This window comes from Magnolia sinica, chromosome 3 (genome assembly GCF_029962835.1).
Source record: "Magnolia sinica isolate HGM2019 chromosome 3, MsV1, whole genome shotgun sequence".
Taxonomy (NCBI): domain Eukaryota; kingdom Viridiplantae; phylum Streptophyta; class Magnoliopsida; order Magnoliales; family Magnoliaceae; genus Magnolia; species Magnolia sinica.
Window position 1 is genome coordinate 39,769,049 of NC_080575.1, and position 24,458 is coordinate 39,793,506.

Here is a 24,458-nt window from a genome sequence, read left to right on the forward strand (position 1 = left end):
ATGATCCAGAAGATGTCATATGGCAACAATGATATGTGTGGTGCAGATCAACTTCAAGAGGAGTTTGATAAATGTACATGAGAGAGCATTACATGTTAGAGTTCTATCAAAAGCATTCTCTACAAAAGTAAGAGTCTCTCTTTCTCAGCATTAAATGCCCAAATCTTATCAAAATATATTTCTATCTAGCTTTAAATGTTAGGGTTATGCTAAAAGCACCATCTACAGATGTCAAAGCCAAGTAAGATAAAGGCTCCAACAACCTTTCTATGTGGGCGTCCATTGATGGAAAATTCTGGCCAATGCACGGTTTGAAGAAGCGAGAGTCTCTCTCTTGTACATATGCAATAGCCTACGATGTCGTGAAAGAATCAATGTGATTTATATAGCTGATCGTGTAAATCCTTCACGATGTTGAAGAGTACACAAGACCATCATATCCTAAAAGCCAATAAAAGCAGCAATCAACAAAAAGCTTCGGACCCACATGAAACATAATCTATTTTCTTTTTACATTTATCTTTACTTTTATCCTAGCATAGCATAGCCTAGTCTGATCATAAATCGTTACCATCTAGCGCTATTGATATAGTACCGTAGAATAGATTAAATGTCCATAACCCTAAGTTGTTGAATCGCGATCAACTAAGTTCTTACTTAGAACATCATTTTTCTGGTCAAATCCTGCTAAGCATCTTCCTCCATCATTTGTTCTTACAGACAGATCATGTATTTATCATTATCGGTGTTTATTTCTCTAGGTTATTTGTTATTTTGTTGATTGTTATGGCCATATACATATATTAATGAAATTCATATTATTTTAGCTATTTTAGTTTAATCGTTCATCTTTATTCCTTTTTAAAAAATACATTGAATGTTAGTAGTGGTAAAAGAAAAGTACTGAAGTTGTAAGGTGAAAAGAATCTATAAGGACTAAACCCTATCCTTTTGCAAATCGCCTTATTGCTAATTACAACAGGTGACTGACTTGATTGCTAAATTTTTGAATCCAGTCCAACGTATTCATTTCGGTACGGGGGTAACTATGGTTCAATTAAACATTGAGTTGACTAGACTTTGGCACGTCTGCACATCAGACACACACCCAAATCCGAATACAGGCCCTCGAACACGTGCGGCCTTGTGTTTGATTGAATTTTGCCAACATGACCTAAATTATAATTAATGGACATTTCTAAATTATGATTGGTTAGATTATTTGTTGAGGGTCAAATATTGCATATTAGACCCCAGTTATTGCCTGGATTTACGAACATGGTACTGTTTAATGGCCCGATTTAATCGTGTTGTGATGCAGGGCATATTTATGAGCCTGGACTAGAAAAGGGTACTAAAAGTATAGATTTAATGCTCTGAAGTCACCAAGGCAAGCGACGGACTCCAGGGGACCAAGATCAACAGATTTACATGCCAGAAATCCACGAAAATTGAGAAACTGAAGCTCAAACGAGCCTAAAAGTCAGCCAGGATGCAAGATCACAGGATTTTCACCATCCATTCAATTCAAAACTTCATATATGGCCTGAGGACCACAAGTCAACCGTACACATTGAAATTCAACCGTTGGATCCTTATGGAAGTGTCCCAACGGACAAATCAGCCCCTTAAATCCTTAAGTGGGGCCCACCTGATCTTTGGATATGCTTCAATTTTGGTCTCAACCCATTAAATTATAAGAGAAATAAGATGGATGGTGTGGATTTCTCATATATATCACCATGAGACCCACCTGTACATTTCACGTGTACAACGTGAATGCTCCAGCCACACACCATTTTTACCAAGGTCGGTCAGCGGGCGCTGACTGATGAATTTCCAAAAAAAAATGAAGATGCAACAGCGTCCTTCATCCGATCGCCGGTTTGTGCTTGTGGGCCCCACTAATCATGTAATTTGAGGATCTGGACCGTCTATTAGGTTTCTAAAGGGCGTATGATCCAAGCCTAGGTGGCTAAATTTCAAAATACATCGAAGATTGGTTTTTGATCGTCCAAACAGAAGATGGACGGTGGAATAAAATAGTTTGCGGGCCATATCGAAATTAAACCCGAATTGGCCTTCCTGTGTGTTTTTTCGGTTGGAATACAATGGGCGGTATGGATCGTCCATCTGACTGTAATCAGTGGGCCATCACACTTCATAGAGTTGATGTGCGTTGACTTTGTTTCGGAACTGAGGCTGCGTCCATTCGTTGTGGGCCATCATCATGCAGTAAAGGCTTGATCCGAGTCATCCATCAAGTAGAGGAAGCAAAACCTATCAAATTGATGCTGATCTTTGGCGGCCATGTACATTTACAGGATCATTACAGCGATCGCAAGAAGACCATTTAGCTGCCATTGTAGCCTGATTGTCTCAGTGGGCCGCATCAACGGACAACCATAACTCTCCATATCTGGTCAAAATTTCGAGGAGAAGATGATAGACGGCGTGGATTTCGCAAACGTCATATAAGACAGACCCCACCAGCAGAACGCGCAAGAGCTTTCGCGTTGTTCTCTACAAGTGGATCCTCTGAATCCCTAGTTTCCTACCTTTGAATTCTACATATTTTAGTTTATTATTTCATCATTATTCCTCAAATCCACCTGATTTAGATTTCATCTTTTTCTAGTTCTAGTTCTAGTTATTTTCAGAGTACGTACAGGTTTCAGTCCCTTGGGATTCGACCTCGGTCTTACCGAGTTTATTACTACATCACAACCCTATACTTGGGGAGTGAACAAGTTTTTGGCGCCATTGCCGGGGAGTGACGATTTCGTTTTCTAAAATTAACTAGTTTTAGGAATAGTTTAATATTAGAATTTTTCTAACTTTAGGTTTAGGTTTTTCTGATTTCTAAAAACGAACATGTTTTCCTGTTTTGTAAGACCCTGACATAAACTTCTAAATTGGTAATCCCTATCTAATTCTGGCTCTTTTAGAATCTAACTTTGTTTCTTAATTTATTTTTAGAATTTTTGTTTAGAAACTAACTTTCCTATTTTGTAGGCCTTTAAGATAGAAATTTCTAATTCGGTAAGTTCTTTCTCGACTTTCAATTTTTCAGATCTCTTTTAGTAACTTACTTTCTAGTTTAGGATTTTCCTAATTTATTTTAGAAATTTCCACTTTCTTTTAGGAATTCCTTCTTTTAGAAATTAATTTACTGCTATCTTTCTTTTTAAGGATTTTTCCTCTTTTTAGAATCTAACTTATTTTATTTTATTTTGCAGGTTTTTAACTTAGGGACTCCAATTTGGTAACTTCTTTCCAACCCTCTCTTTCTTTTTAGATTTTCTTTTCCTTTTTTAGGATTAAGTTTTGAATTTGATTGAGGGCTGTGAGTGTTTCATGCCCAAGTGGGTCCGTGACTACACTCGACGTCTCTTGACTGAAGGAGGATTGGTTGAGGGGTTGACTATCCATCACAGGACTAGACACCACTCGAAATCCCCTAAGTTAATTGAAGTGATGGCTGAGAACCAACTTCTTCTACCTCAACCCAGGGTGGAGGACATTCAGGATGAGAATGAGGTGCATCAAGCACCCCCGCCACGTACTTTATGAGATTATTTACAACCAGCGAGGGTGAGTACGCCCTCATGCATGATTTTTCCTGAAAATATAGGACATATGGACATCAAGCTAGGGGTTATCCAACTCCTTCCTAAGTTCCATAGGCTTAAATCTGAAGAACCATATCTACATTTGAAAGAGTTTGATGAGATCATTGCCACTTTATATTTTCAAAATATGTTTGAGGACATTGTCAGGCTGAGACTCTTTCCTTTTTCCTTAAAGGAGAAGGCTAAGACGTGGTTACATTCACTGCGTCCTAGATCCATTGGCACATGGAATGATATGCAAAGGGAATTTATAAAGAAATTTTTTCCACATCATAAAATGATTACCCTTAGAAAAGCAATCATGAACTTCACCCAAAAGGAGCATGAAACATTTTACCAATGTTGGGAAAGGTTCAAGGATTTGGTCAGTTCATGCCCACAACACGGCTTTGAAACGTGGCGCATTACAAACTTTTTCTATGATGGACTGACATCTTCCATGCGCCAAATGGTCGAGACAATGTGTAATGGAGAATTCATTAATAAAAATGTCGACGAGGTATGGGATTACCTCGATAGTCTTGCTGAAAAAACACAATCATGAGATTATTACCCAAAATCGAACACCACGTCTAGGCCGACTCAATTAAAGGAGAAAGGTGGATTGTATCTCTTGAAAGAAGAGGATGATCTCAAGTATAAAGTGACTACGCTCATAAGAAAAGTTGAGGCCATGGAAGGAAAGAAGGATAAGGTTAATGAAAGTGTTTGCAGCATCTGTGATTGCAACATTCATACAACTAAAAATTGTCCTACAATACCCGCTTTTCGAGAAGTGTTGAATGAACAATCGAATGCCGTAAATAATTATCAAAGACCTTTCAATGGACCAACCTCTAATACATACAATCCTGGTTGGAAAAATCATCCAAACTTTAGTTGGAGAAATGGACAAACTGCTACCCCTCAAGGTTTCTTCAATCAAAATCCAAATCAGGGGAAACCTCAAGAAGAACCGGTTCAAAATTCCATGCAAGAGCTGACCCAGGCAATGCGAGACTTTATGCAAAAGATGGATTCACGTATGACGGTTATAGAAAAGGGGATGCTTCCTGCACAACCGCTCCCCAATCCTAAACCACAATACGAGACAAGTGATCCCAGCTCTTCAAATCAAATGGGGCACGCTAAATCCATCACCACTCTTAGGAGTGGGAAGATCATTGATAAAACCCTTCCGGTTAGGCCCGAAAAGCCTCAAGAACCAGAAGAGGACAACAATAATGGATCTAGTGAGGCCCCACAAAAATTAGAACCGGAGCTTTTAGAAAAGCCAGTTGCTCCATTTCCCCAACGGTTGGTCGCACCAAAACCTCTCTCTAACTCTCAGGATATCCTAGAGGTGTTGAAACAAGTGAAAGTCAACATTCCTCTACTTGATGTCGTAAAACAGATACCTTCATATGCCAAATTCCTAAAAGACTTATGCACGACCAAACGACGGCAGAGTATTCAAAAGAAGATCTTCTTGACTGAGAAAGTGAGTGCCATCCTAAAGCAAGACGTGCCACAGAAATTCAAGGATCCCAGTAGCCCAACCATATCATGTGTAATCGGAGACCATCAAATTAATCATGCACTTCTTGACTTAGGAGCAAGCGTCAATCTGATTCCCTACTCGGTATACAAACAGTTAGGTTTAGGTGAATTAAAACCCACCCTAACCACACTACAACTTGCTGATCGCTCTGTTCGTGTACCAAGAGGGATAATCGAGGATGTGTTGGTCCAAATTGATAGATTTTACTACCCTTATCATCCTGGACACCGAACCCATTAATAACATGAGCACTCAGATTGCCGCCAATTCCTTGCCACTTCAAATGCATTATCAATTGCGGGAATGGTGTCATGACTATGTCCTTTGGGAATATGACAATGGAGTAAAATATTTTTTTCAATAACGAAACTTAGAGGATGATGACGATTTCCACAACTTAACATGATTGACTCTTTAATGGAAGATACGAAACCTCTGACCTATGCTCTGACCCTCTAGAGATGTACCTAGCCCACTCCCATGATTTTGATGATGACATGATTAGGGAGATGTGTGCCTTGCTTGATACTGCACTGGTACTTGAAGTTAACCGGGAGGCCACAATTTGAAGAGTTGCCCCAAACCAATGTAGTGCCTCTACCGTCTAACCTCAAGCCACCGAAGCTTGACCTAAAACCTTTGCGCTTTAAATATGTTATTTAGGTCAAGATGAGACATACCGGTGGTGATCTCTGCCCACTGGAGAAAGAACAGGAGAGTATGCTCATATCTACTCTCATTGAGCATAAGCGAACCCTTGGATGGACGATAACGGACCTCGAGGGAATAAGGAATCGACCCCTCGATTTGTACTCACCGCATTTATCTTGAGGATAATGCGAAGATCGCTCGACAATCACAACATAGACTAAATCCAAACATGAGGGAAGTGGTTAAGGCTGAGGTTCTTAAACTATTAGATGTGGGTATCATATACCCCATATCCGATAATCAATGGTGGTTCCTAAGAAGTCTGGGATCACCATCGTAGCCAATGCCAATAATGAACTCGTGCCAATTAGAGTTACTACTGGTTGGAGAATGTGCATTAACTATAGGAAGCTGAATACCGTCACGATGAAAGACCACTTCCCTTTGCCCTTCATCGATCAAATCTTGTAAAGGCTAGCTGGTCATTCCTATTACTGTTTCCTTGACGGGTATTCGGGCTACAATCAGATTGAAATCGCCCCTGAGGATCAGGAAAAGACCACATTTATATGTCCTTACGGCACCTTTGCCTACAGAAGGATGCCATTCGGATTATGTAATGCCCCTGCCACCTTTCAACATTGTATGATGAGTATCTTTTCTGACATGGTGGGGAAATATCTAGAGGTCTTCATAGACAATTTCTCTGTTTTTGGTTCATCTTTCAGCAAGTGTTTAGAAAGTCTTAAATGTGTACTGAAAAGATGTGAAGAGAAGAACTTGGTACTTAATTGGGGGAAGTGTCATTTCATGGTTTATAAGGGAATTGTCCTTGGACATATTATCTCATCCAAAGGAATCGAGGTGGATAAGGCAAAAATCGATCTTATCTCTAACCTACCTCCACCCAAGAACATCAGAGATGTGCGATCTTTCTTAGGACACACAAGGTTTTACAGACGATTCGTAAAGGACTTTAGTCTCCTCTCTCGTCCCTTATGTAATCTTCTGTAAAAGGATGCACCATACGAGTGGGCTGAGCAATGCCAAGAAGCTTTTACTAAGCTTAAGGGCATGTTAACCACTGCACTTATCATGCAGCCACCCGATTGGAGCCTTCCTTTTGAGCTTATGTGCGACGCTTCTGATTATGCTCTTGGAGCGGTTCTAGGCCAAAGAAAAGATAAGAGGCCCTACGTCATTCATTACGAAAGTAGAACTTTAAATTCTGCTCAAGTGAACTAATCGACTACGGAAAAGGAACTCCTAGCCGTAGTGTTCGCTTTGAATAAATTTAGGTCCTACTTGATCGGATCCAAGATCATTATCTATACAGATCATGCGGAACTTAAGTATCTTCTTTCTAAGAATGATTCTAAGCCTCGCCTGATACGATGGATCATTCTACTCCAAGAGTTTGATTTGGAGATTAAAGATAAAAAGGGAGTAGAGAACGTAGTGGCCGACCACCTTTCTAGCCTTAATAACTCTGATTCCCTTGAGGCGACCCATATCAATGACATGTTCCCTGATGAACAACTGTTTAGAGTTTCTCATTCACCTTGGTTTGTTGTATTGCTAATTATCTTGCTACAGGTTCCATGCCGACACCGTGGACTGCACAAGATAAGAAGAAATTCTTTACCGAGGTGCACAACTTTTTCTAGGATGATCCATATTTGTTTAAATATTGCCCAGACCAGATCCTAAGGAGATGTGTGCCAGACGATGAGCATCAGAGTGTCATCTCCTTCTGTCACTCACAGGCCTGTGGTGGTCACTTTTCTGCTAAAAAGACCACGGCCAAGATTTTACAGTGTGGCTTTTATTGGCCCACTATGTTCAGAGACACTCATGAGTTTTGCAAGGCTTGTGAGTGTTGTCAAAAATTGGGAGCATTGTCCCGTCAAAATATGATGCCTTTGAATCACATCCTTATCATAGAAGCATTTAACTGCTGGGGCATTGATTTCATGGGACCATTCCCCCAATCTTTTGAAAATCTATATATTTTGCTCGCTGTAGACTATGTCACTAAATGGGTTGAAGCGATTCCGTGTCAGAATAATGACCATCACACGGTCATTAAATTCCTAAAAAAGAATATCCTTTCTCGATTCGGAATGCCTCGAGCTATCATTAGTGATGGGGGCTCACACTTTTGTAATAGGCCATTCGAGAGTTTAATGAAGAAATACGATATCTCTCATAAGGTGAGCACCTCATATCACCCACAGACAAGTGGACAAGTTGAGATTTCCAATAGGGAGATCAAACACATTTTGGAGAAAACGGTTAATCCTGACCGTAAGGATTGGTCAATCCGATTGATTGATGCCTTATGGGCTTACCGTACTGCGTTTAAAACCCCTATTGGAATGTCTCCGACTTGTCTATGGGAAGGCTTGCCACTTGCATGTGGAGTTGGAACATAGAGCCTACTGGGCAATCAAAAAATTGAATTTCAATCTGGACAACGCTGGCTCACTATGTAAACTTCAATTAAATGAACTTGAAGAAATCCGGAACGATGCATACGAGAACTCGAGAATTTACACAGACAAAATCAAGGCGTTTCATGACCAACGTATTCTACGGAAATCATTCGCACCTAGTCAGAAAGTCCTTTTATATAATTCTCAATTACATCTCTTTCCAGGTAAGCTTCGATCTCGTTGGACTGGCCCTTACATTGTGGTCACTGCGTATCCTCATGGGGCCGTTGAGATAAGAGATCCTGCCAATGGCAAGGAGTTTAAAGTAAATGGACATCGCTTAAAGCCATTTGTCAAGAAATTTGATTCAGAGGACATGTCCATACCTCTGACTAATCCTGTTTACCAGGATTGATCTCTTAGTCTGATGGAGGTATAGGTAGGTTTCCTGTTTTCACAGGGCTAGGATAGTTTCCTTTATGTTGTTTTAGGATAGACGGTAAACTTAGCGCTCCTGAGAGCCAACTCAACTCTTTATTCTGTTTCATTTTCCTAGTTAGTTAGTTTAATGTTTGTGCATAACACTGCTGTAAACCCTCGAAGCCTCTTGATTCTTTCGTCTAGGTACTATCTCTCCATCACTCCTCTTATATTTCCGTTGTCCCATGTGCATTACATGCTTATTTCTTTTACATTGAGGACAATGTAGATTTTAGGTTGGGGGTGGGAGATTAGGTTTCCTAATCAATGTTTTCTTAGCCTTGGGCAAAAATTGTGAAATTTTTTAAAATTTTTCTAGGATTTCGTATGAATTCGAAGTGATTTTGACGGCCATCTTGGATTTAGAATTACAAGATAAGTGATGTTGGAATTTATGACTCTTGGATTCAACTGTTTGTTAGATTTCACAGTTAAGTTAGAATTATTAATCCATGATTAGAAGTTTTAAACATTGATTGAATCATAATTTTAAATGTCACATCTCGCTTACACATTAAGGTTTCATTCGATATTGAAGGAGTAATTTGGTGATCACTAAGCTTGAAAGGAACCAACCTGAGAAATTGAAAGGATTGGGCGAATGGTCTACACCATAGGTTTGCTCCCTATAGGTGTAGATTTAATTCCCTATGAATGATATGTGAAAAAATTTGGGTGTACAGTCTTCATCATAGGTTTGCTCCCTGTAAGTGAGGATTTGATTCCCCTTCTTGGCATTACTTTTAATGAAAAAATCAAAAGTTGGAGGAATGAAAAGATGATTGGTGAAGCAAGTTTTAGTTATCATGAATTCTCTTGTTATTTACCAATGATATCCTGAAATAGAGAAGTGAATTTTAATAAAGATAAGTCAAGATTAGACTATACACCCATGGAACTTGATGTTCAGAATTGTTCTGGTTGATGGATTAATACTTTGAACTTGACCATGAAATTTACTGTGCGCTAGAGTCCAGGAGATAGTAATGCCCAAGATTCATGAGTCTAAGAATTCTCATATCTGGATTATTTTGCAAAATTCACTCGAGTATATAGAAATTGTCTTGTAGTTCTCAACTTATCTTTCGCATATTTTGCTCGGGACTAGCAAGATGCTGGTTGGGGGTTGTGTTGAGGGTCAAATATTGCATATCAGACCTCAGTTATTGCCTGGATTTACGAACATGGTACTGTTTAATGGCTTGATTTAATCGTGTTGTGATGCAGGGCGTATTTACGAGCCTGGACTAGAAAAGGGTACTAAAAGCATAGATTTAACGCTTTGAAGTCACCAAGGCAAGCGACGGACTCCAGGGGACCAAGATCAACAGATTTACATGCCAGAGATCCACAAAAATTGAGAAACTGAAGCTCAAACGAACCTGAAAGTCAGCCAGGATGCAAGATCACAGGATTTTCACCATCCGTTCAACTCAAAACTTCATATATGGCCTGATGACCACAAGTCAACCGTACACATCGAAATTCAACGTTGGATCCTTATAGAAGTGTCCCAACAGACAGATCAGCCCCTTAAATCCTTAAGTGGGGCCCACCTGATCTTTGGATATGCTTCAATTTTGGTCTCAACCCATTAAAGTATAAGAGAAACAAGATGGATGGTGTGGATTTCTCATATACATCACCATGAGACCCACCTGTACATTTCACGTGTACAACGTGAATGCTCCAACCGCGCACCGTTTTTACCAAGGTCGGTCAGCGGGCGCTGACCGACAAATTTCCAAAAAACATGAAGACGCAACAGTGTCCTTCATCCGATCACCGGTTTGTGCTTGTGGGCCCCATTAATCATGTAATTTGAGGATCTGGACCGTCTATTAGGTTTTTAAAGGGCGTATGATCCAAGCCTAGGTGGCTGAATTTCAAAATACATCGAAGATTGGTTTTTGATCGTCCAAATGGAAGATGGACGGTGGAATAAAATGGTTTGTGGGCCATACCGAAATCAAACCCGAATTGGCCTTCCTGTGTGTTTTCCGGTTGGAATACAATGGGCGGTATGGATCTTCCATCTGACTGCAATCAGTGGGCCATCACACTTCACAGAGTTGACGTGCATTGACTCTGTTTTGTAACTGAGGCTGCGTCCATTCGTTGTGGGCCATCATCATGCAATAAAGGCTTGATCCGAGTCCTCCATCAGGTAGAGGAAGAAAAACCTATCAAATTCATGCTGATCTTTGGCGACTATGTACATTCACAGGATCGTTACAGCGATCGCAAGAAGACCGTTTAGCTGTCATTGCAGCCTGATTGTCTCAGTGGGCTGCATCAACGGACAACCATAACTCTCCATATCTAGTCGAAACTTCGAGGAGAAGATGATAGACGGCGTGGATTTCGCAAACGTCATATAATACGGACCCCACTAGCAAAACGCGCAAGAGCTTCCGCGTTGTGCTGCGCACGTAGCTGCGAAAGGAGCTGCGGAAGCTTCACCGACTCCAGTTACGCACTCCCAGCCAACCTCCAGCGTCTATATAAGAAAGAGGGAGGAGAGAGTTAAGGGGGAGTTTTCTTTTTGGGAATCGGATAGGGAACGTGGAGCAAAGAGAGAGAGAGAGTGGAGGTCAGCCGGTTTTACTCTTTCTTAATTTTCTTGGTTTCCTTTCTTTTTCTTTAAGATATTCAGCCTAATGATGTCTATGTTGAGAATTAGCCTAATCATGGTCGGCTAAACCTCTTAGCTAGGGCTAAGAGGTGAAGCTTGTAGCGTGATGGGGGACTTTTAGCTTGTGTTTTTTATTAACACTGAATTGAATTTGATATTAGTTTGATTTTAATGGAATCTTTTTAGTCTTTACTGGTCTGTTGTGACTAAAATTACAATAGGTCCGCGATAGCTTTGAGCATGTTCTTTTCCTTTTATGTTTATGATGTTAGGAAGCCCTGTTGTTCACCATCGTCTCCTGGGCATGGTCGGATGATGGTACACTTCTTAACCTTTATACGTCAATGATTGGTTGTAAATTAGTTTAATTCTATTGGTTGCTTTGTCTCCTAGGCATGGTTTGGTGATGGAATCCATTCTAATTCATATACCTTTCATCTCTTTAAAATTATATTAAAGGATGTTCAGTTTAATTTTGATGATTCTTGAAGCAGGCATAAGATCTCCCTGATCTCTACAAGTGGATCCTCTGAATCCCTAGTTTCCTACCTTTGAATTCTACATATTTTAGTTTATTATTTCATCATTATTCGTCAAATCCACCTGATTTAGATTTCATCTTTTTCTAGTTCTAGTTCTAGTTATTTTCAGAGTACGTACAGGTTTCAGTCCCTTGGGATTCGACCTCGGTCTTACCGAGTTTATTACTACATCACAACCCTATACTTGGGGAGTGAACATTATTCTAAATTATGATTACAGGACATTTCTAAATTATTCTAAATTATGCATCTAAATAATTATATTATCATTATTTAATAATTGAAATCTAAATAAGAAAAATTTCAAAGCATCATAAATCCCTTTTTTAGATTAAGACAGAAATTGGAGCAACATTGGACTAAAATGGTCTGTGATAAGCAAGAAAGAAATTATATTATCATGTATACTACCCAAACGGATATAAGATTACAACAAAGTTGAATGAAAGACAAAAGATAGCGGCCCACATCTCGGGCTAAGAGAGAAGAGAAAGATACACACTAAAATGCCCACATCCCGAAAGCCCATATGCTGGCCTAGTGAGAGAAAGCTCCCACTCGAGCCAGGGAAAAGCAAAACAGTAGAAGCCTACAAAAGTAATCCTCAAACTAGAAGGACTCTCATTCATGGAGAATGCTTAGCATCTCAAGTGATTGTTGAAGACATATAAGGGGAGTGGATAATGGAACATAACTAAGATTTTCAATCGTTTTCTTCTATCTTGAGTCAATAACTCTTGAGATGATACCAAGACAATTGATATTTGAATTTAAATGACGAGTGAAGAGTTGCATTTGCCAAGAGAAGCAATCTGAGTATTGAATAGTAGCAAGCGTCTTCATATTATAAACTTCAAAGATACATATACCTGAGGAGACAACAAAGCAGAGGTTAGATAAACCAAAAAGGAGAATTCTAACACTCTGGTCTACAGTGCTTGCATGACCCTTTACGGACACAAGCATCCTAAAGGGCTTCTCCAGTGGAGAAAATATGAACACAACCAATCCTAAAATCTCAAAGAGTCGCATTATATACACAATCCCCATCACAGGGTTGAAGGGCCTTCACTACCCTCTCTCTGCATAGCATAAGACACTTGAACATGAATATAAGAGGTGAAGAGGTACCAAGTGATACATAGAGTGTACAAAGATTAATTTGCAAGGATTGGGCTGATAATGGAAATATCTATACTCCTAACATGATGAAGAATCCTTCTTAGAATACTTTCCTTTTAGAGAGATTTCTTGGAAACAATGCAATTACTTTTTTTCTCTCTAAACATGCCAAGCAAGAATGATATGGAATGCACAAGAGTGATATAAATCAGTCATATGGAATTCACTTGGGGCTATTACAAATGAAATGAAATTTTGGTTGCACAATAGGCCCAAGGCCTTGGCCCTTCAGCCACGATTGAAGAATGCATAGATTCAAAACTGGTCCCTTGGATTCCATTTGTTGGAGCCAATATGACTATTAGATAATCAATCAAATGTAATATTTGATCGGTGATACATGTAAACTGGGATCCATTTTTAACTTTCCTATGTGTATGCTATGAGTGTACAATTTCTTGATACCTTCGTATCTTCCATCGGTCGTCTTCATCATCCGGCAGTACCTGTGCATCATCCATGGGTACATAAACATTAGCTTAAGTCTGATATGCATTGTATTCCAACCCAAATGATGATAATAATAATAACATAAATGGAAATCAAGAGGCTAGCTCAAGCCGTAGGTATGGAGACAGACACCCTGCCATAAACATGCAGCCACATGGGCTATGATAGTTTGTTTGACATTATGATCTAGCCATTTCACTCTTCAGATGTGCCACAATGTAGAAACAATAATACTAAAATAGTCTTTGAGGCATCAGAGGAAATTAGAACATGTAAGAATGTGGCATTAGCATATATACCATAGGAAGAAAGAAAGCAGGAAGATAAAAAGAGATTGGCTAATTCCACATAAACGTGGGAACCATACACAACTGTATGTGTCGCAATGTGAGAAATGTGTGACCGAACCTTCCATCAAGCGTGCTGCACTGGTTAGATATTGTGACATAAAATCCAGGTTGTTTCACACCTCAGGTGGGCCACCTAAAGAAACCGTCAATTTACTGTGTACGTTGTGCGACACCTAAAGAGTGAGATTCTCTGACGTTTTAGTAAGATGGATGTTAAGAATTATTTCTAATCTTACGGAAAGCTCCTATCTCAAACATGTGCTCTCTACTTGCACGTGTTCCCGCAAGTAGAAATGTACGGTTCGACACGCTTGTGCAATAAGCAATCCTCAAAAGAAAGAGAATACCTTAAGTCCAACCGGTTGAACTGTAGGTTATGGTCCATCCATCAAACAAATTCTAACTAAAAACGTTCATTTCTCACATTGTGACACATACAGTTCAATGGATTGGAACCACCAGGATGAACATTTTTTAAAAAAATCATCTCTATCTACTTATTAAGTTAACCACACTTTTATTTTGCATTTTATAAATGGATACATGCTATTATATGTTGTGGCTCATTGAATTGTGGATAGGGCTGATGTTTGCATTAATTGATTCTCATGTTGGGTCCAACCTGTTAGTAGGTTTGGATTTAAAAAGCACTAAATAGTTTGGAAGTTATCAATTAGATGGATTTTAAAACTGTGGTCCAACCAGTTGGACACATTATATATACCAATATAATACGATACCTCTTTGAACAGGGAATGGAATTGGGAGATGGCACTATCGTCTCCTTCCCAATCTAACCCCTTCCACCAATTCCTTTCTCCATTTATGTCTTGAAGCGACGGCACACTGTCGGCCCCACCTTGCAGAGGCTGCAAGTTTTTAAGCTTGGGACATCCATACACATAAATTGTTTTGAATGAATGCCAATCCAATTGCGGTGGTGGAGCAGCCACTCCTCCTCCATAGATTCGCACCAATTCCGGTAGAGAGGATAATCTTAGAATTTCTAGTTTAGGTAGGAGACCTTCATTATCCACCACATCTGAAATGATCTCTTCTACTCCTCCGCAATCATCCACCATGAGGCTGACGAGATTAGGGAGCCCACCCTTCATCTGAACGGACGACATAACGGTCTTCTTAAAGAAATGGCACCTCCAAAGCACGAGAGTAGTCAGGTTATGGAGATCTTTAAGTTTGAAAAACACATCATTGGGCGGTCCATCAAATACATGCTCCATTCCTCCACAACTCACCACTCGTATTTGTTCCAGTGAATTCCAATCCAGTTCCAGCAGGGGATCAGCCTCTCCTCCACATATGCGCACCAATTTCGGTAGATCACTTAATTTTAGAATTCTTAGTTTAGGTGTGAGACCCTCAGTATCCACCACATCTGAAATGATCTCCTCCACTCCTTTGCAATTATCCACATTGAGCTTGACGAGATTAGGGAGCCCACCCTTAATCTGCATCGCCGACACAACGCTCTGCTTCAAGCCATGGCAACCCAAAACATCCAGAGTAGCGAGATTTTGGAGCTTCACCACTAACCCCATCGGCCAGATACTTGTCATGCTCCTGAGATTTGAAAGAACTAAGGTTTCGAGTTTGGAGAGCACATCATTGCGTTGCTCCACCGTGGGTGGTCCATCAAATAAATGCTCCATTCCTCCACAATAAGACACACTGACATCGGTTAAATTATCCATTCCTTGCAATAAAACGGATGGGAGTAGATGCTTTAGTTCAGGACATTCATTCACTTCCACCTTCTTAAGGTTATGAAGTAAAAGGGTGGGAAGCAATCCCTCTTCATACGTAGCGACGACTTTCTTTAGATTTGGCAGCTTTCTTAACTTTAAACTCCGTAGATTACCGAATGCATTTTCAGGAGACTCCTTTGCACTGACAACAAATTCCACATCATCACATTTTTCAACTGTAAGATATTTCACACTTGGGAATCCTGTACCGCGATTAAGTGCCTCTTGACCCTCGCAATATATTAACTTTAAATGGGTGGTCTGTGGTAAAAGCATTAGCGCCCATTCGGGGATGGGACTACAACCAACCAACTCCATATATTTCAACTCATCAGGGTTCGATACTGGATACTCATGGGCTACAACACCATCATTAGGCCTTTGGCATATACAGAAGCAAAAGTTCTTCAACTTTGTTAGATGTTTAATCAGAGGATACTCTTGTGGGAAACGTTCCACTTCCACAATACAGAGATGTAAATTAGATAATTCTTTCAAAGATGCCACTTCACTCAAAGAGGCGTTGATGCTGCTACTACTGCTGCTTGCATCATTTTCTTCAGCCTTCCACTCCTGGAAACTATTCCACATCTTCAATTCTTCCAGGAGAGTCAACCTTGATATAACACCACTCGGAACAATTTTAAGATGAGTAGTATTGGTCAAGTCCAAGTTCCGCAGATTGACCAATTCTCCGATTTCTTTTGGCAACTTGATTAACCAGTAGTTAAATGACAGATCGAGAAATTCAAGCTGCTTCAGTCCCCCAAGTGCTGACAAACAAATCCCTTTTTCAAACTTGCACCTCCTCAGACAAAGCACCCGTAGATTCACCAGGTTTGACAATGGTATCTTTCTGATAGCTGTTTTGCTTAGATCCAGAACCCGAAGTTCTTTTGTTGCTTCCCAAAACCCACCTTGAATTTCAATCGGCTGCTTATTTTCTCGCATCATCAATGTCAGCAATTTAGGACAATGCATCCCTTCTGGCAGTTTATTAATTCCACATTGCCAGAGAGAAATTCTCTTATATTCCTCCCAGTTTTTTCCATGTGACAAACCTTTATGTGGGATTCCCACAAAAGATTTGTAGTCCTTGCATTCGTTTGACGAAATCCAAATGCCAACATCCCTAACGATGTCATGCATCTTTACATGTCCTTCCTCTGAACTTGCTAATAACAAACAAGAAGATATGAGTTTCCCAACCCAAGTATGCCCTCTATTTATCGCTTCCTCCAAACTTTCAAGGTCATCTAAAAAGCCTTCACCCTTCCACATATGAATCATCTGGTCCACAGGAATATCATAATCTTCAGGAAACAGGCAGCAGAACAAGAACAACGGTTTTAGCTCATCTTGCAAACGATCGTAGCTGAATTTGATAGACTGGTACACTGCTTTCTCCATGTCTTCGATATCTCTTGGTGCTGACATCTTCATCTGTGATAGTGCATCCTCCCACACTCTAGGATTTTTTTCATCCTTCAATGCCCATCCTAGTGCTGTAATTGCAAGTGGAAGACCAGCGCATTCCTTCAAAACCTCCATTGCCTTGGTATGTAAAGAAGGATAATCAACAACGTCACCAGCTTTCTCTTTGAATAGTTTCTCTGATTCCTTTTCCGAGAGCACATTTACTAGTACATTAACTTTGCTTTCCATTCTATTGCACACATTTTTACTCCGTGTTGTGAATATGATCTTACAATCCTTGAGGCTGGTAGGAGAGGGAATCCCTACCTCGGCCAAAACAAGCGGCTCCCACAAATCATCCAAGATGATGAGGAATGTCTCCTCTTTCATTAATCTGCTCCTCAGGTCACTTGCTCGCGAGGACTCGGTCCCATCAGGGAGTGTGAAACCCAATCTCTTTGCAATGTCGCCCTGGATCTTCTTGATGTCCACGTCCTTTGAAACAGTTACCATTATGACTTTTTTGAATTGTCGTGTCCCATCTAACTCATTGTTCACATTTTTCACGAGGGTAGTTTTGCCCACACCACCCATGCCCCATACTCCAATTATTTTGGTCTTTTCATCATGTAAAGCACTCATGACTTCGTGGAGAGATGATTCTACTGATGGTAGACCCTGGATTGATGGGGCTTCCTCGTTTATGACGGACGGAAGGGATGGGGGCATTGTCATCTTCATCTTCTCGGGATTCCCATCATCATAGTGCCTAACAATGCGCTCCGTCATCTGTTTCGCCTGCTTGCTTATACTGTAACGCCATCTCAAATTCAGACAATGTAGACATCCCTTGTTTTCTGCCACTTTTTGCTCTATCATAGCTGCTGCTTGTTTCATTTCGACAGCTTGTGTTAGCCATAGACTAACTTCTGGGGTTTTTTCTTCACCATTGGAGTGGTCCGGGCTTACCAATCGATCTATGTGCTCCTTCCTGGCCACCAGATATTGTACGCGGTCTTTCAGATCCTTAACGTTGTTATGAAAATGAGTAAGATAGCCGGCGTGTTCCTTAAGAGAAGCACATGCGCACTTTCCCACGTCGACTGCAGCTGAACCCACCACCTTTTCCATTGCCTATTCAACACAAATAGCATCATAAACAACAAAAATGAGTAGTAATAAAACTTGCCATAGTCAACTAGATTTGGATACCCGTTCCCTGGCTGTATTTATGGAAGTAGCTTATGATACAATGTAGTGTGTATGGCCCACATCCAATCCATCTATAACCTAAAATCAGGTAAATCCAAAGCACAGGAGCATCACACCACAGGGAAGAGTTGGGATGAGACACCCAGCATTAAAACCACTCATATTTTGTTTTTTGGGCTCAACTTGTTGTATATTCTATCTAATCCATTAAGATGATGAGCTCCATCAGGATGCACGAACACCCCCGACATTCAAAATTTAATCAAACCATTCCAACACTCAAGTGGGCTACAGCATATGATTTTAGAGGTTTTAGGCATGATTCCATGGGGTGACCTGAATTTTGGATCAGCCAGATTTTTGGGCTCGAAGAAGAATATAAATGTGTTGGGTCTAAAACCCAGCTTCCTGCTGACGTGTGGCTGCAGCCACCATGAAACAAAAATCAGCAACTTTTGGAAGAAGAAGAAGAGAGAACAGCAACTGTCTTTATTGGAATGAGAAAATCGTATTACACTGCTGCCTATTTATAGGCTTTCTTATTGTGTGAAATTACTAAACTATCCCTGTCTAGATTCATCCTAGGGGTAGCTAAATAAAGAAAAAATAATTCAGAGAAATCTAGAAAGAAATCTACATAACTAGCAATCTAATCTTAGAAGAAAAAAAAAAATCTAATCTAACAGCTTGCTGCACACGGTTTTTGGATTTGCAAATATCACCGTATCTAACACTCCCCTTCAAACCAAAACCGGCTTCATTCCAAGCATTGATCTAAGTCTCCTGAATGTGTCAGTTGGCAATGCTTTGGTGAATATATCTGCCACTTGCTCAGTGGTGTGACAGTATTCCAGCTTTACCAATTTCTGCTTTACTTGATCTCTAAGAAAGTGATATCTTGTGTCGATGTGCTTGCTCCTTCCATGCTGAACTGGATTTTTGGCAAGTTCGATTGCCGACTTGTTGTCCACATATATAACAGTGGATTCCTCCTGTAGATGCTTCAGCTCCTTTAGCAGATTCCTTAGCCAGATCGCCTCACATACAGTGGATGAAGCTGCTACGTACTCAGCTTCACATGTGGACAGGGCGACCACACTCTGCTTCTTTGAATTCCATGTAAATGCTGTCGACCCAAGATAGAAAGCATAGCCTGTGGTACTTTTTCTTTCATCTTGGTCACCACCCCAATCACTATCAGAGTATCCATACAATATCGCTTCATCATCGTATGGATAAAAGAGACCGAATTCAATAGTCCCTTTGATATACCTCAGTACTCGTTTTGCAGCTAGCCAGTGTGACTCTTTTGGGGCTTCCATATACCGGCTTAGAAGCCCAACACTATAGACTATATCTGGCCTAGTGATTGTGAGGTACCTTAAGCTTCCGATTAGGCTCTTAAATAGGGTTGAGTCGACGTTTCTTCCTTCTCCATCTCTTGTGAGCTTCAGGCCTGTTGTTACAGGTGTATTTACGGCTTTACAATCGACCATCTGAAACTTCTCAAGAAGTTCCTTTGTGTACTTCTTCTGGGATATGTAAATGCCGTCGACTTGTTGCTTCACTTCAATGCCCAAGAAGAAAGACATCAATCCACCATCAGTCATCTCAAACTCTTTGAACATAGCCTGCTTGAATTCTTCAAACATCGCCTGGTTGTTCCCAGTGAACAGGAGATCATCAACATATAAACAAGCGATAAGGATATCACCACGGGCATTCTTCTTTGTGTAGACTGCATGCTCATACGGACATTTGACGAAGCCATTCTCTTGAAGATAACCGTCAATCCGTGCATTCCAAGCACGGGGAGCTTGCTTCAACCCATACAGGGCTTTCTTCAGCCGATACACCTTGTGTTCCTCCTTGCATGACAAAGCCTTCGTAGTCAACGTATACTTCTTCTTCGAGTACCCATTTAGGAATGCAGATTTCACATCCAGTTGGTAGATCATCCAACTGTGATGAGCTGCAAGGGAGATAATCATTCTTACAGTGTCAAGGCGAGCAACTGGGGCGAAAACTTCTTCATAGTCTACCCCATATTTCTGTTTGTAGCCTTTTGCTACGAGCCTTGCCTTATATCGTTCGATCTTACCATCGGCATTCCGCTTGATTTTGTACACCCATTTGAAACCAATGGTCTTCTGGCTTTTGGGGAGTGAGGTCAACTCCCATGTTCGATTCTTCTCGATGGCATGAATCTCTTCTTCCATAGCCTTTCTCCAACATTCTTCATTCATAGCCTCCTCGAATGTGAGAGGCTCGTGGTCCGCATACAGGCAGAGTAAATTCACTTCCTCAGTTTCTGCATAGATGTCGTTGAGGCTTTTCATTTTAATTGGAGCCAAGGGTGAAGGAGAATCGGATGAAGATGTGCTGGATGAATTCTGATTTGATGAAGTACTTCCAGGAGAGATGGAGCGTACTCCTGGACTTCTGTGATCCGAAGGGGGTGATGTGGGTGTCTGCTCTTGCTTCTCATGTCTCTCTTCTTCATATTCTTCGACCTCGATTTGCTTTTCTTTGGCTGAGTTTCCCTCGTTCCATTTCCATGCTTCTTCCTCACAAAATACCACATCTTTACTCACCACCAGCTTATTGGTTAGTGGGTTGTAGAGCTTGTATGCCTTTGATTCTTCGCTGTAGCCGATGAAGATGCACTTCTCGCCACGATCATCAAGCTTTTTTCTTCTTGCTTCTGGAACTTGAGCGTAGGCAACACACCCATAGATCTTAAGGTGTGCCACGCTCGGTTTGTATCCACTCCATGCTTCTTGCGGTGTCTGGAATCTGACACTCTTAGTCGGACACCTATTGAGCAGATAGGCAGTACATGCAACTGCCTCTGCCCAAAAATTCTTTGGCAGACTTTTCTCCTTCAGCATGGTCCTCGTCATATCGAGGATGGTGCAGTTCTTCCGTTCCGCAATTCCATTTTGTTGTGGCGTGTACGCTGCAGTATGTTGTTACTTAATACCATGTTCCCTGCAATATTCTCGAAAAATATTTGAGGTGTACTCCCCACCTCTGTCAGATCGAAGAGTTTTGATTTTAAGACCACTTTCTTTTTCAACAAGGGCCTTAAAATTTTTAAAAATAGTAAAAGCAGCAGACTTCTCTTTGATTACATACACCCATAATTTTCTACTGAAATCATCAATGAAGGTAATAAAGTATTTATTACCTCCAAGAGAGATTGGATCTAATGGTCCACAGATGTCAGTGTGAACCAACTGCAACGGTTCTCTTGCTCTTCGGGATACTCCACTCGGAAAGGAGTTCCTTTGTTGTTTCCCAAGTGTGCACGCCTCACACACATGTTCTAAAGCTTCAATAGTAGGCAAACCATGCACCATGCTTGATGAGGACAGAAGTTTCAAGCCACTAAAATTTAGATGGCCAAAGCGAAGATGCCACATCCAGGAATCATTCTTTACTTTTCCATAAAAACACTTCTCAAGCATTGTGTTTATATGGAGAGGAAACATACGGTTCTTCGCCATCTGGACTTTTACAATCAAACGTCCATGCATATCTCTAATGGAAAGAGAAGAGTTCTCCATGTGTATGACATACCTTTTTTCGAGGAGTTGTCCGAGACTCAGTATGTTACTTTTCATGTTAGGCACATAGTACACATTGGAGATATAGTTTGGAACACCATTCTTCTGAAAGATTTGAATTTTACCTTTACCTTTCACAGGTGTTTTTGATGAGTCTCCAAACGTTACATCGCCATGAACTCCTTCTGTGAGTTCCACAAAGAGTTTTTTGTCGCCGCACATGTGATTACTTGCACCCATGTCGAGATACCATACATCATGCTGATCACTACCTTTCTCTTGTGCAAGGAGAAGTGTGGAGCTTTCTTGTTCATGGCTTGATGCTTCGGCATAGTTGGATAGCTCGTCTTGAGTCACCGGCTTGCTCCAGCAATCAGATGCATAGTGGCCAAGCTTGTTGCAATTGTAGCATTGGATGTTCTTTGTACTTCCTCGTCCATGCATAGATCTACCTCTACCATTTCCTCTTCCACGGAAATTGGTATTTTTCTGCTGGTTTTGGCCATGGCTTTGTTGGTATCCGCGCCCTCTGCCTCTTGCGCGATTGTTAGCAAAACGTCTACCACGTTGTGAACTTCCACGTCCACCATTGTTATTATTCAGAGTCAATCTTGACTCTAAAGCTTGTTCCATCGGCATGGAACTGACATTCTTCTGCATTCGTTGCTCATGAACTTGCAACGATCCCATCAACTCCTCAATGGAGAGTTTCTCAATATCTTTTGATTCTTCGATCGCCACAACCACATGCTCAAACTTGGTTGTGAGGGATCGAAGTATCTTTTCAATAACTCGGACATCTTCAATCTTTTCACCATTTCTTTTCAAATTATTAACAATTACAAGCAAACGTGAAAAATAATCAGTAATATTCTCACCTTCCTTCATGTGAGTTGCTTCAAACTCGGCTCTTAATGTTTGAAGGCGAATCCGCTTCACTCGATCTACACCCTTGAAGATGGTGCCAAGGGTATCCCATGCTTGCTTGCTTGATATTGCTTCGGCAATCTTTTCGAAGGTGGATTCATCCAACCCTTGATAGAGGAGAAACAAAGCTTTATTGTCTCTCTTTCTCTGATTTTTTAGAGTGATCTTTTCTTCATTGGTGAAGACGGCTTCTTCTTCCATAGTGGGTTCTTCATACCCATCCGTGATGATTTCTCATAATTCTTGCGACCCGAACAATGCCTTCATTTGGATGCACCATTTTTCATAGTTGTCCTTTGACAACTTAGGAACCTTCTGCTGGATTGTGCTAGCCATTTTTTCTATTTTTTAAAGGAATGGCTGTTTTTTTTTTTTGAAAAAAAATGAAGGGAGATGGATGAGATAGAAATATGATTTTTTTTATTTATAAAAACAGATTTTTTTTTGGCTAAAATCTGATTTTTTTGTTGCAATCTGATTTTTTTTGAAAAAGCAGATTTTTTTCAATCTGATTTTTTTGAAAACAGATTTTTGCTACAATCTGATTTTTTTGAAAAAACAGATTTTTTTGCTGCAATCTGATTTTTTTTCAATCTGATTTTTTTTAAAACAGATTTTTGCTGGAAACTTTTTCTAAAAAAATGGGACCTGTGGGTTATGGGCCCACCACAACTAACGTTTCAAACAAAACCTAAATAGTAGGCTTGATAGATTTTACAAGCAAAAAATCTGGACGTTTCAAACACAATCTGGACAGAAAAAACAAAGATGAAGAAGGAATGCAGTTCAGCCTCCTCACGGCTGATTTGTTGTTGGGTATTTGCAGACCCAAAACTGGTAGTGCAAGACCTACTTTTTTCTGATGAGGCCCAAGGATCAGTAGCTCTGATACCACTTTGTTGGGTCTAAAACCCAGCTTTCTGCTGACGTGTGGTTACAGCCACCATGAAACAAAAATCAGCAACTTTTGGAAGAAGAAGAATAGAGAACAGCAGCTGTATTTATTGGAATGAATTGAAAATCGTATTACACTGCTGCCTATTTATAGGCTTTCTTATTGTGTGAAATTACTAAACTATCCCTGTCTAGATTCATCCTAGGGGTAGCTAAATAAAGAAAAAATAATTCAGAGAAATCTAGAAAGAAATCTACATAACTAGCAATCTAATCTTAGAAGAAAAAAAAAAAAATCTAATCTAACAGCTTGCTGCACACGGTTTTTGGATTTGCAAATATCACCGTATCTAACAAAATGAGGGGTTTCACATGATGGAAGGATTGGATGCCTGGAACACATGCATCCCGATGGGCCCCATACACCATTGTAGAGTAAGCCTCTTCTACAGACATTGTAGATGAACAGCACCGACAGTTCTGTTAGAAATGCAAGTTCAAATTGTTTATCTTCTTAAGAACAGATAGTCGAGGCTGGATCCTTGCTAAAGGAGGTAGAATTAAGCTTTTCACCAATGCTTATTCACCTACGTGGAACATATTCACTTGTGTAGAAAACTTATTCATCTATGCATGGAAGTTATTCAACTACATGTTTCGACCCACCGTGTCAAATGTATGCTACCCAACCGATGCAGCAAGTGAGCCCTACTATAATAATAAATGCCCTAAAAATCAAGCCCATCCATCAGTAGGTGGACCACGGATAGAAAAATA

At 40.4% G+C, this 24,458-nt stretch overlaps 1 protein-coding gene and 1 non-coding gene across 2 annotated transcripts; both read right to left on the reverse strand.

Moving 5' to 3' along the window:
- Positions 1-3,915: 3,915 nt before the first annotated feature.
- LOC131241764 (small nucleolar RNA R71) lies at positions 3,916-4,022 on the reverse strand. Its single transcript, XR_009169329.1, has one exon. It is a non-coding gene; the product is annotated as a small nucleolar RNA R71 (small nucleolar RNA).
- An 8,911-nt stretch (positions 4,023-12,933) lies between these two features.
- LOC131238863 (probable disease resistance protein At4g27220) lies at positions 12,934-18,210 on the reverse strand. The gene is made up of 3 exons (XM_058236455.1): positions 14,638-18,210; positions 13,503-13,543; positions 12,934-12,997 (listed from the first exon to the last, which is right to left on the reverse strand). The coding sequence occupies exons 1-3, from the start codon at positions 18,208-18,210 to the stop codon at positions 12,934-12,936; spliced, it is 3,678 nt and encodes a 1,225-aa protein (XP_058092438.1).
- Positions 18,211-24,458: the final 6,248 nt, after the last annotated feature.